The sequence below is a fragment of the Gobio gobio genome (genome assembly GCF_949357685.1).
Source record: "Gobio gobio genome assembly, chromosome: 23".
NCBI classification, from domain to species: domain Eukaryota; kingdom Metazoa; phylum Chordata; class Actinopteri; order Cypriniformes; family Gobionidae; genus Gobio; species Gobio gobio.
Genome location: NC_137119.1, coordinates 45,451,340 through 45,463,839, shown reverse-complemented (window position 1 = coordinate 45,463,839; position 12,500 = coordinate 45,451,340). Strand labels below are relative to the sequence as shown.

Below are 12,500 nucleotides of genomic sequence, written 5' to 3'. Positions count from 1 at the left end.
TTTTCTTATTTGTATATTCAAAACTATTTAAAATAATCTCCTAACATTTTTTAATGCAGTTGTAATTTTTCAGTGTAAATTATTTAATTTGATTGGTAACAGTCATACAGTGTCTTATTATTCTAATTTAATTTATAGATCAAATTTAAGAATATAAACTGAAAGCTGAAGCATGGCCTATATTTAATAAGATTATGGGGAAAAAGCCCTTTATAAAAGGTAAAAATATCAAAGATATGCAGATTTAAATATGGCAAAGCTGACGGAACACTGTTGAGAATATTTCTTCAGAATAAATTATATTTACAACACACACAAAATTTTTTTTGGACAAGCACGTGAACAGGCTTAATGTCGAGGGGGAAACAAAGTGGCTGGTAAAAAGTCACAGTGGCTGGTGGTCAAAAAAGTTCAATTGAATTAAACTGCCTAAAATGACAGAAACCATCTTTAGGAAACAATTATTTGAAGTGTAATTGAATTGTTTAGTGTGTCTCGTGTCCATTCTAATACATGGAGAGGCGGGGTTTATGAGCTATACTGGGACCGGCCACTGGGGGGCGATGGAGGCGCAGAGGCTTCAGTTTCTGAGAGGAGTGCTACAGGCTTGGTGGCAATGCGTCACCATAACCTGCGTACATAAGAGTGGATCATTCTTTACAGATGATGGTGTGTTTGGACAGAAGACGAGACTCCTTTATTAAACTCATAAAACACAATAGAATTACAGGAATATTGGATTCTAAACAAAGAAATGCCAAAATTTATCAAGAGCTTGAAGCAGATCTGAGGGAGGAACACACACACACACACACACGCCTCATACGTGCCGCTCAAGTGTAAGGTGCTTTCCTTGCCTCCAATGATGACACCAGGTGGCTGGGGTATACATAAACCTAATAACCAGTTTTTAACCAGGTGTCCATTTTGATGAATGTAGTAAGCGGAAAAAATGAATGAATGAATGAATGATCACTCAGCGCCTAATATGAAAAGTGCGGGTGATGCAGACACGCTTGTAAATGAAATGAGAATATGAGTCATTTACTACAGCTTGTAATGTGATTTTTTGATTATCAATAATAATCTGACACGTGAAGTTTACCTAAGTTAAATACATAAAAATTAAAAAGAGACATTTTTTTATGTGCCTTTACAAGCATTCTCTCGCGCCCCCGGTGGTCAGTTTGTGCAGCGCTGCTCTAACCCTAACCTACCCTAACTTACCCTAACCCTAACTTACCCTAACCCTAACCTACCCTAACCCTAACTTACCCTAACCCTAACTTCCCCTAACCCTAACAGCAGGAGCTCACCTTCCCAGCGTTCAGCTCTGAAATGGCCGCCAGGATCTGCTGCCTCGGCCCGTCGGTTTTAATGCCCAGCTCCTTCAGATCTCCGTCCGTCAGGGTCAGAAACGCCTCCATGTCCACCTGCACCATCACAGCCCATAATAATCACACAACGGACACACAATACAGGCTTATGAAGGCACATTCAAGAATTAAAGAACATGTCTAGAATAAATGAGTTTTATCTTCATCACTTTTACATTCATTTTACCAAAAATATCTTAAAGTTAAAGATGAGAGATCTTGAGAAAGTGATTTTATGATTAAAACGAGATCAAATCTCTGATGTGTTGATAAACTCAACCATGAGTCACATTCACACCCGATGATGATATTTGCTCTGGTTTTAATCATAAACTCTTCATTAATGTGTGTTCATCAAGAGAAACTGATCCATACGGATCATTGAGCGGATTATTCCAGATGGTCTGCAGAGACTCTTTATATGAGGAAGGAACGTCTGACGGGTTTGAGGACATTAGGAGAGGAAATGACCACAGGATTCTCATTAATGGGTGAACTGGCCCTTTAAGAGACTGTTGATGAGTGTGTGTGTGTGTGTGTGTGTGTGTGTGTGTGTGTGTGTGAGAGTGAGTGAGAGTGTGAGTGTGTGTGTGAGTGAGTGTGTGAGAGTGTGAGTGAGTGTGTGTGTGTGTGTGTGTGTGTGTGTGTGTGTGTGTGTGTGTGTGTGTGTGTGTGTGTGTGTGTGTGTGTGTGTCACTCACAGCGTGGACGTCCCGCGGGTCGAGTGTTACTGGCACTGCTGCCGAATGAGGACTGGAAGTTATGGATGGTTTCCTGCAGAATCTGCCGTTCTCGGCCCTGTCGAGAGAAGAGTCTCGTCTCAGTGGTTCCTAACCTGTAGCACACACACCTTTGACCACACCTGTAGCACACACACCTTTGACCACACCTGTAGCACACACACCTTTGACCACACCTGTAGCACACACACCTTTGACCACACCTGTAGCACACACACCTTTGACCACACCTGTAGCACACACACCTTTGACCACACCTGTAGCACACACACCTTTCTAGTGTCTGACCCCAGTCAAGCTCCCCCACTACCTTACTCTGGCTAAACATCACATGTTTAATAGCAATAACCAGGGCCTGAAATTAACACCCGCCAAATGCGGGTGGATTTTGCAATTGACGGGTAACACTGTCAATCTACCTGCCACATTGGCAGGTAGCCAATGAGAATTGAGTGATTCATTGGGCAGTTTGAGAGGATGGGACTACGCTCATGCGATCGGATAGAAGATGAGGCTCTTCTCTGACTGCGTTAGGATGTGCGAGTATTAAACTGTTGGTGAGATGGGACGAGATAATAATGCAACGCTGACATAGACTACAGTACAATGACAGTTGCACAGATGTTTGTGTGTGTGTGTGTGTGTGTGTGTGTGTGTGTGTGTGTGTGTGTGTGTGTGTGTATGTGTATGTGTATGTGTGTGTGCGTCGTGTGCATGTTGGGAGTTGGGAAACGGTGAGAAAATGTCTGGTACGCGGTAACTTTACCAGTAATAATATTATTAATTTAGTTCTGTTTAACCGTTCCTGAACATGACTAAATCAGCCGCGTGTGATGTGTTCAGATACGAGCAGCGGTACGTCAACATCTGAGTCAGTGTGACATCTGACTGTCTGAGACATCAATGAATAAAAAGATTTTTTTTAAATGTATAAGAGTTATTATTACTTATATTGATTTCGTTAGTGACTTGACAGCACTGTATGTGTATTCTTACAACTTAAAGAACAATGTTTGTGGGACAAGTGGATTTTTTGAAGGGGCAAGTGAAAGAGAATTTTACTAGACAGATTAAAACCTCAATAATAAAAAACTCGAGAATCAACAAAATGCAAGAATGATTCTGCATTCATTTAGCGTAAGTGGCGATCAATAGTGGATAATAATATATGGCCTAATGTATAATGTATAATAAACTGAAGGTAACAATGTTGCTCTGTTGACGCTCGCACAGCCTCTCGAGGAGACATCAGTGTTACTGAATGAATGAATCAATCGTTTGAATGAATCGACTCAATGACTCACTCATTAAAACGGTCACCTGCTGCCACCTACTGGTGGTTTACTTTCATGTTTAAACAATCTTTCCAACTTTTCTTATTTGTATATTCAAAACTATTTAAAATAATCTCCTAACATTTTTTAATGCAGTTGTAATTTTTCAGTGTAAATTATTTAATTTGATTGGTAACAGTCATACAGTGTCTTATTATTCTAATTTAATTTATAGATCAAATTTAAGAATATAAACTGAAAGCTGAAGCATGGCCTATATTTAATAAGATTATGGGGAAAAAGCCCTTTATAAAAGGTAAAAATATCAAAGATATGCAGATTTAAATATGGCAAAGCTGACGGAACACTGTTGAGAATATTTCTTCAGAATAAATTATATTTACAACACACACAAAATTTTTTTTGGACAAGCACGTGAACAGGCTTAATGTCGAGGGGGAAACAAAGTGGCTGGTAAAAAGTCACAGTGGCTGGTGGTCAAAAAAGTTCAATTGAATTAAACTGCCTAAAATGACAGAAACCATCTTTAGGAAACAATTATTTGAAGTGTAATTGAATTGTTTAGTGTGTCTCGTGTCCATTCTAATACATGGAGAGGCGGGGTTTATGAGCTATACTGGGACCGGCCACTGGGGGGCGATGGAGGCGCAGAGGCTTCAGTTTCTGAGAGGAGTGCTACAGGCTTGGTGGCAATGCGTCACCATAACCTGCGTACATAAGAGTGGATCATTCTTTACAGATGATGGTGTGTTTGGACAGAAGACGAGACTCCTTTATTAAACTCATAAAACACAATAGAATTACAGGAATATTGGATTCTAAACAAAGAAATGCCAAAATTTATCAAGAGCTTGAAGCAGATCTGAGGGAGGAACACACACACACACACACACGCCTCATACGTGCCGCTCAAGTGTAAGGTGCTTTCCTTGCCTCCAATGATGACACCAGGTGGCTGGGGTATACATAAACCTAATAACCAGTTTTTAACCAGGTGTCCATTTTGATGAATGTAGTAAGCGGAAAAAATGAATGAATGAATGAATGATCACTCAGCGCCTAATATGAAAAGTGCGGGTGATGCAGACACGCTTGTAAATGAAATGAGAATATGAGTCATTTACTACAGCTTGTAATGTGATTTTTTGATTATCAATAATAATCTGACACGTGAAGTTTACCTAAGTTAAATACATAAAAATTAAAAAGAGACATTTTTTTATGTGCCTTTACAAGCATTCTCTCGCGCCCCCGGTGGTCAGTTTGTGCAGCGCTGCTCTAACCCTAACCTACCCTAACTTACCCTAACCCTAACTTACCCTAACCCTAACCTACCCTAACCCTAACTTACCCTAACCCTAACTTCCCCTAACCCTAACAGCAGGAGCTCACCTTCCCAGCGTTCAGCTCTGAAATGGCCGCCAGGATCTGCTGCCTCGGCCCGTCGGTTTTAATGCCCAGCTCCTTCAGATCTCCGTCCGTCAGGGTCAGAAACGCCTCCATGTCCACCTGCACCATCACAGCCCATAATAATCACACAACGGACACACAATACAGGCTTATGAAGGCACATTCAAGAATTAAAGAACATGTCTAGAATAAATGAGTTTTATCTTCATCACTTTTACATTCATTTTACCAAAAATATCTTAAAGTTAAAGATGAGAGATCTTGAGAAAGTGATTTTATGATTAAAACGAGATCAAATCTCTGATGTGTTGATAAACTCAACCATGAGTCACATTCACACCCGATGATGATATTTGCTCTGGTTTTAATCATAAACTCTTCATTAATGTGTGTTCATCAAGAGAAACTGATCCATACGGATCATTGAGCGGATTATTCCAGATGGTCTGCAGAGACTCTTTATATGAGGAAGGAACGTCTGACGGGTTTGAGGACATTAGGAGAGGAAATGACCACAGGATTCTCATTAATGGGTGAACTGGCCCTTTAAGAGACTGTTGATTTATTCACACACAATATGATCCGCAGTATTTATGTTTTTGTATTTCATAATAAATGGAGCTAATTTGAAATCTGAGACTTTGTTTCATATAGTAAAGCACGGATTATAGTGAATTATGGGATGTGAGGAGCTATAATGCTCTGTTCACTCGGCGCATCGATCATATCGGTTGGTGAAACTGAGAACGATATTTTTTACGCAGCCGTACTAAATATTCATATTCGTGATGCTGCTCTGCAGAAGTGCTTTAGATGTGGCTCTGTCTCTGAGACGGCCAATCAGATCGCAGGCAGCGCTTCAGCTTTAACACACTTCTGATAAACAAGTGTGAAAGATGTAAACGTTTCCTATCTGACACCAGCTTTACGATGCGCATGCTAAACGCCCCGCGCTGACTTTAGCGGAGTGTGAGCATATTTGAAGTGATGATGTCATCAGACGCACCTCCTGCTCCTCAAAGATGGGCTGATATTTCTCCAGGGAGAGTTTCCTCAGGATCCCCGATAACTCGTCTGTGTGTGAGAGAACGATCACAGGTGAACACAAACTCAAGAGAACACACACTTTCAGACTCAGATCAGGGAAAGAGGGCGGAGCGCAGACCCTCGTCAGTGATGGTTCCGCTGCTGGAGCCGCCGCTGCTCTTGGACCGGGCCTGAGTGGACGACAGCGAGTCTGCGGCGCTGGGCGGCTTCGGCGTGGGCGAGGGCGAGGGCGTGAGGGTGGGCGACGTGCTCTTGGACGTGGAGGAGTTCCCTGACTGAGGACGCTTCTGTAACTCCAGCTTCTGAAACACACACACACACGGAGGATCAGAGAGTCTCACACACATACACACACACACACTAGGGATGAAACGGTATGGACATTTCACATCACGATTATATTGACCCAAATTATCACGGTTATCAATATTATCACGGTTTTGTTCAAATGAGATGAAAGTGTTCAAAAAGAACAGATGCACACACTGAAGACATTTCAACAAGTTTTATATTTGAAAATCAACAAACAACAAATAAATCAAGCAGCTCTTTGCACTTTTTTAAGCTAGATTCTGTGGGATTTCCTTCCTTATAATGGCCGTCGTCAATAGCAACGCATAACGCATAAATAATAATAATTTGGTGTAAATATAATCTCTAATATTATCTCTGTAAATATATTCTCAAGCAATATTCTCATCAGTGTTCAGCAATGATGCATTTAAATCTCGCATATTTTGTGTAAGAGCCCAAACAGTATCCTAGTGAAATAATGCATATCCATATTTCCATATGATTTGACAGTTTATTTTATTAAATATCAAAATGTGTGCATCATACCTGACACCTAGAAGAACACTTTACAGTCAGTTTATTGACTGTCATTCTCTTCAAATGCTATCGAAGTTTGAAACGTGTATAACGTTACCAATGTTGTGTGTAACTTTAGAGACGGTCCCTAAAAGTAAAAGTAAAAAGTAAAAGTAAAAGTAAAAATACTATTGGTCAAATATTACTCCATTACAGTAAAAGTTGTAAAGATAGATTTTTACTTAAGTAAAAGTACAGAAGTACTTGCTTTTAAAAGTACTCAAGTATCAAAAGTAAAAGTAAACGCATTATTTTATCATTGTTGCATTGTTGTATGTATGCACTGTTCCATCATGACGTTTACGCCAGTGATGCTCCATCTGACATGCTAGCATACAATACTTGTTTAAAAGTTACAAAGCTCTTATCAAAGTCAAAATCATACTAGAAAAGAAAGGTTTCTTCATTGTGTTTATTTGACAGGATTATGTAAAAACATATTTCTGAAAGCCTCTCCTTGAACTGTCACCTTATCGTAATGGAGAGGTTTGAGTACCCGAATGATCGTGGGAGCTATGTTGTCTGGGGCTATATGCCCCTGGTAGGGTCTCCCAAGGCAAACAGGTCCTTGGCGACGGGCCAGACTAAGAACAGTTCACAAATCCTTTATGATGACATTTACATCAAGGACTGAGACGTCGCCCGGCATGGCGCAGCCGGGGCCCCACCCTGGAGCCAGGCCCGGGGTTGGGGCTCGTATGAAGGAGTGACGTGGGGCCTCCCTCCTGTGGGCTCACCACCTGCAGGAGGGAGCGTAAGGGGCCGGTGCATAGTGGATCGGGCGACAGTCAAGGGCGAGGCCCCGGGCGACCTGATCTCTGGACACGGAATCTGGCTTTAGGGACGTGGAATGTCACCTCGTTGGTGGGGAAGGAGCCTGAGCTTGTGTCACCTCTACGCACAGCTTAGGCTCTGGAACCACACTTCTTGAGAGAGGCTGGACTCTCTACCTCTCTGGAGTTGCCCATGGTGAGAGACGGAGGGCTGGAGTGGGTTTGCTTATAGCCCCCCAGCTCAGCCGCCATGTGTTGGAGTTCACCCCGGTGAACGAGAGGGTTGCTTCCCTGCGCCTTTGAGTCAGGGATAGGTCTCTCACTGTTGTGTGTGCCTACGGCCCGAATGGCAGTGCGGAGTACCCGGCCCTCTTGGAGTCTCTGGGAGGGGTGCTGGAAAGTGCTCCGACTGGAGACTCCGTCGTTCTACTGGGGGACTTCAACGCCCACGTGGGCAGTGACAGTGACACCTGGAGGGGCGTGATTGGGAGGAACGGCCACCCTGATCTGAACCCGAGCGGTGTTCTGTTATTGGATTTCTGTGCTAGCCACGGTTTGTCCATAACGAACACCATGTTCAAGCATAAGGGTGTCCATCAGTGCACGTGGCACCAGGACAACCTAGACCGGAGGTCGATGATCGACGTTGTGGTCGTGTCATCAGACCTACGGCCATATGTCTTGGACACTCGGGTGAAGAGAGGGGCGGAACTGTCAACTGATCACCACCTGCTGGGGAGTTGGATCCGATGGCGGGGGAGGAAGCTGGACAGACCCGGCAGACCCAAACGTACTGTGAGGGTCTGTTGGGAACGTTTGGCCAAGCCCCCTGTCAGAGAGATCTTCAACTCCCACCTCCGGCAGAGCTTCGACCGGATCCCGAGGGAGTCTGGAGATATTAAGTCAGAGTGGACCATGTTCCCCACCTCCATTGTCGCTGCGGCCGCTCGGAGCTGTGGCTGTAAGGTCTCTGGTGCCTATCGAGGCGGCAATCCCCGAACCCGGTGGTGGACACCGGAAGTAAGGGATGCTGTCAAGCTGAAAAAGGAGTCCTATCGGGCCTGGCTGGCTTGTGGGACTCCGGAGGCAGCTGACCGGTACCGGCAGGCCAAGCGGACAGCAGCCCGGGTAGTCGTGGAGACAAAAACTGGACCAGCTCTATACCCTTTCCAGGATGCTGGAGGGTTCATGGGAGTTTGCCCGACCAGTCCACATGTGTTTTGTGGATTTGGAGAAGGCATTCGACTGTATTCCTCGTGGCATCCTGTGGAGGGTGCTCTGGGAGTATGGGGTCCGCGGCCCCTGTTTTGGGCTGTTCGGTCCCTGTACGACCAGAGCAAGAGCTTGGTTTGCATTGCCGGCAGTAAATCAGACCTGTTCCCGGTGCATGTTGGACTCCGGCAGGGCTGCCCTTTGTCACCGGTTCTGTTCATAATTTTTATGGACAGAATTTCTAGGCGCAGCCAAGGGCCGGAGAGTGTCCGGTTTGGGGACCATACGATTTCGTCGCTGCTTTTTGCGGATGATGTTGTCGTGTTGGCCTCCTCAGACCAGGACCTTCAGCGTGCACTGGGACGGTTTGCAGCCGAGTGTGAAACGGCTGGGATGAGAATCAGCACCTCCAAGTCCGAGGCCATGGTTCTCAGTCGGAAAAGGGTGGATTGCCCACTTCAGGTTGGTGGAGAGTTCTCGCCTCAAGTGGGTGAGTTTAGGTATCTTGGGGTCTTGTTCACGAGTGACGGAAGGATGGAACGGGAGATTGACAGACGGAACAGTGCAGCTTCTGCAGTAATGCAGTCGATCGTGGTGAAGAAGGAGCTGAGCTGTAAGGCAAAGCTCTCGATTTACCGGTCGATCTACGTTCCTACTCTTACCTATGGTCATGAGCTTTGGGTCATGACCGAAAGGACAAGATCCCAGATACAGGCGGCCGAAATAAGCTTTCTCCGTAGGGTGGCTGGGCGCTCCCTTAGAGATGGGGTGAGAAGCTCGGTCACTCGGGAGGAACTCGGAGTAGAGCCGCTGCTCCTCCACATCGAGAGGAGCCAGCTGAGGTGGCTCGGGCATCTATTTCAGATGCCTCCTGGACGCCTTCCCAGGGAGGTGTTCCAGGCACGTCCCACCGGGAGGAGGCCCCGGGGAAGACCTAGGACACGCTGGAGGGACTATGTCTCCCGGCTGGCCTGGGAACGCCTCGGGGTTCCCCCGGAAGAGCTGGAGGAAGTGGCTAGAGAGAGAGAAGTCTGGGCGTCTCTGCCTAGACTGTTGCCCCCGCGACCCGGCCCCGGATAAGAGGAAGATGATGGATGGATGGATATTTCTGAAAGGACTTCAGTTAACATTATTAGCCCAACTACGCTTTTCCATGCTAACTAACATCATTGTCGAACGTTACCTATGCGTTAGCGCTGTATCCACAAGTCTATGGCAACTTGCCGGGTAAATCTATAAAAATCATTTGACCAACCATATTTCATACCAATGTTAATTTTGACCGCAAATTTGGATTTAGTTTTATATATAACTTATATATAAACTATAACATTGTAGGCATCTGAATTGTTTTAGTTTTAGTTTAGTTTTAATTGATTATAATAAGATTTTAGTTTTCAATAGACTAAACTTCAGTTCTTGTGGTCTGGCGTCTGAGAGGCAGCTTTCTGTGTGCACTTTCGTGTCATCGCACTTTTTCAGACTTATCCACATCTGCTCTTCTGAATTTTAACTTTTGGTTGCGCACTGCATCTGCCACCTTCTATTTTGCCATCAATTGATTAGTGTTTAAAAAAATACTTGGAAATCACTGAACTTCATGTGATCCTACAACTGATTACTGATAGGCTGTCTGCAAACCCCCCCCCCCCCCCCCTAACCCTAACCCTAACCCTAACCCTAACCCTGAGCCTGACTGAGTCTGACTGATGCTGACTGAGCCAGACTGATGATGACTGAGCCAGACTGAGTCTGACTGATGCTGACTGAGCTAGACTGAGCCTGACTGAGCCAGACTGATGATGACTGATGCTGACTGAGTCTGACTGATGCTGACTGAGCCAGACTGAGCCTGACTGAGCCAGACTGATGATGACTGAGCCAGACTGAGTCTGACTGATGCTGACTGAGCCAGACTGATGCTGACTGAGCCAGACTGATGCTGACTGAGCCAGACTGAGCCTGACTGAGCCTGACTGAGTCTGACTGAGCCAGACTGAGCCTGACTGAGCCAGACTGATGATGACTGAGCCTGACTGAGTCTGACTGATGCTGACTGAGCCAGACTGATGCTGACTGAGCCAGACTGAGCCTGACTGAGTCTTACTGATGCTGACTGAGCCAGACTGAGCCTGACTGAGCCAGACTGATGATGACTGAGCCTGACTGATGATGACTGAGCCTGACTGATGATGACTGAGCCTGACTGAGTCTGACTGATGCTGACTGAGCCAGACTGATGATGACTGAGCCTGACTGATGCTGACTGAGCCAGACTGATGCTGACTGAGCCAGACTGAGGCTGACTGAGCCAGACTGATGCTGACTGAGCCAGACTGAGCCAGACTGATGCTGACTGAGCCTGACTGATGATGACTGAGCCTGACTGAGTCTGACTGATGCTGACTGAGCCAGACTGATGCTGACTGAGCCAGACTGATGCTGACTGAGCCAGACTGATGATGACTGAGTCTGACTGATGATGACTGAGCCTGACTGATGCTGACTGAGCCAGACTGAGCCTGACTGAGTCTGACTGATGCTGACTGAGCCAGACTGAGCCTGACTGAGTCTGACTGATGCTGACTGAGCCAGACTGATGATGACTGAGCCAGACTGAGTCTGACTGATGCTGACTGAGCCAGACTGATGCTGACTGAGCCAGACTGAGCCTGACTGATGCTGACTGAGCCAGACTGATGATGACTGAGCCAGACTGAGTCTGACTGATGCTGACTGAGCCAGACTGATGATGACTGAGCCAGACTGAGTCTGACTGATGCTGACTGAGCCAGACTGATGCTGACTGAGCCAGACTGAGCCTGACTGAGCCTGACTGAGTCTGACTGAGCCAGACTGAGCCTGACTGAGCCAGACTGATGATGACTGAGCCTGACTGATGATGACTGAGCCTGACTGAGCCAGACTGAGCCAGACTGATGCTGACTGAGCCAGACTGAGCTAGACTGAGCCAGACTGAGCCTGACTGAGCCTGACTGATGCTGACTGAGCCAGACTGATGATGACTGAGCCAGACTGAGTCTGACTGATGCTGACTGAGCCAGACTGATGCTGACTGAGCCAGACTGAGCCTGACTGAGCCAGACTGATGATGACTGAGTCTGACTGATGATGACTGAGTCTGACTGATGCTGACTGAGCCAGACTGATGCTGACTGAGCCAGACTGAGCCTGACTGAGTCTGACTGAGCCAGACTGAGCCTGACTGAGCCAGACTGATGATGACTGAGCCTGACTGATGATGACTGAGCCTGACTGATGATGACTGAGCCAGACTGAGCCAGACTGATGCTGACTGAGCCAGACTGAGCCTGACTGAGCCTGACTGATGCTGACTGAGCCAGACTGATGATGACTGAGCCAGACTGAGTCTGACTGATGCTGACTGAGCCAGACTGATGCTGACTGAGCCAGACTGAGCCTGACTGAGCCAGACTGATGATGACTGAGTCTGACTGATGCTGACTGAGCCAGACTGATGCTGACTGAGCCAGACTGAGCCTGACTGAGTCTGACTGATGCTGACTGAGCCAGACTGATGCTGACTGAGCCAGACTGAGCCTGACTGAGCCTGACTGAGTCTGACTGAGCCAGACTGAGCCTGACTGAGCCAGACTGATGATGACTGAGCCTGACTGATGATGACTGAGCCTGACTGATGATGACTGAGCCAGACTGATGCTGACTGAGCCAGACTGAGCCTGACTGAGTCTGACTGATGCTGACTGATGCTGACTGAGCCAGACTGAGCCTGAC

General features: G+C 46.1%; 1 protein-coding gene across 2 annotated transcripts in view; it reads right to left on the bottom strand.

Moving 5' to 3' along the window:
• anks6 (ankyrin repeat and sterile alpha motif domain containing 6) overlaps positions 1 to 12,500 on the bottom strand; it is a 44,129-nt gene that overhangs the window by 6,296 nt on the left and 25,333 nt on the right. Inside the window, exons 12-16 of one of the 2 annotated variants that reach the window (XM_079806100.1) lie at positions 5,987 to 6,170; positions 5,828 to 5,895; positions 4,804 to 4,920; positions 2,078 to 2,174; positions 1,317 to 1,433 (exon numbers count right to left, since the gene is read on the bottom strand). In XM_079806100.1, the coding sequence (XP_079662226.1) occupies positions 1,375 to 1,433; positions 2,078 to 2,174; positions 4,804 to 4,920; positions 5,828 to 5,895; positions 5,987 to 6,170 (525 nt within the window). In that variant the 3' untranslated portion in view covers positions 1,317 to 1,374. The remainder of the gene's footprint in view (positions 1 to 1,316; positions 1,434 to 2,077; positions 2,175 to 4,803; positions 4,921 to 5,827; positions 5,896 to 5,986; positions 6,171 to 12,500) is intronic. The other variant, XM_079806101.1, reaches the window with a different exon arrangement.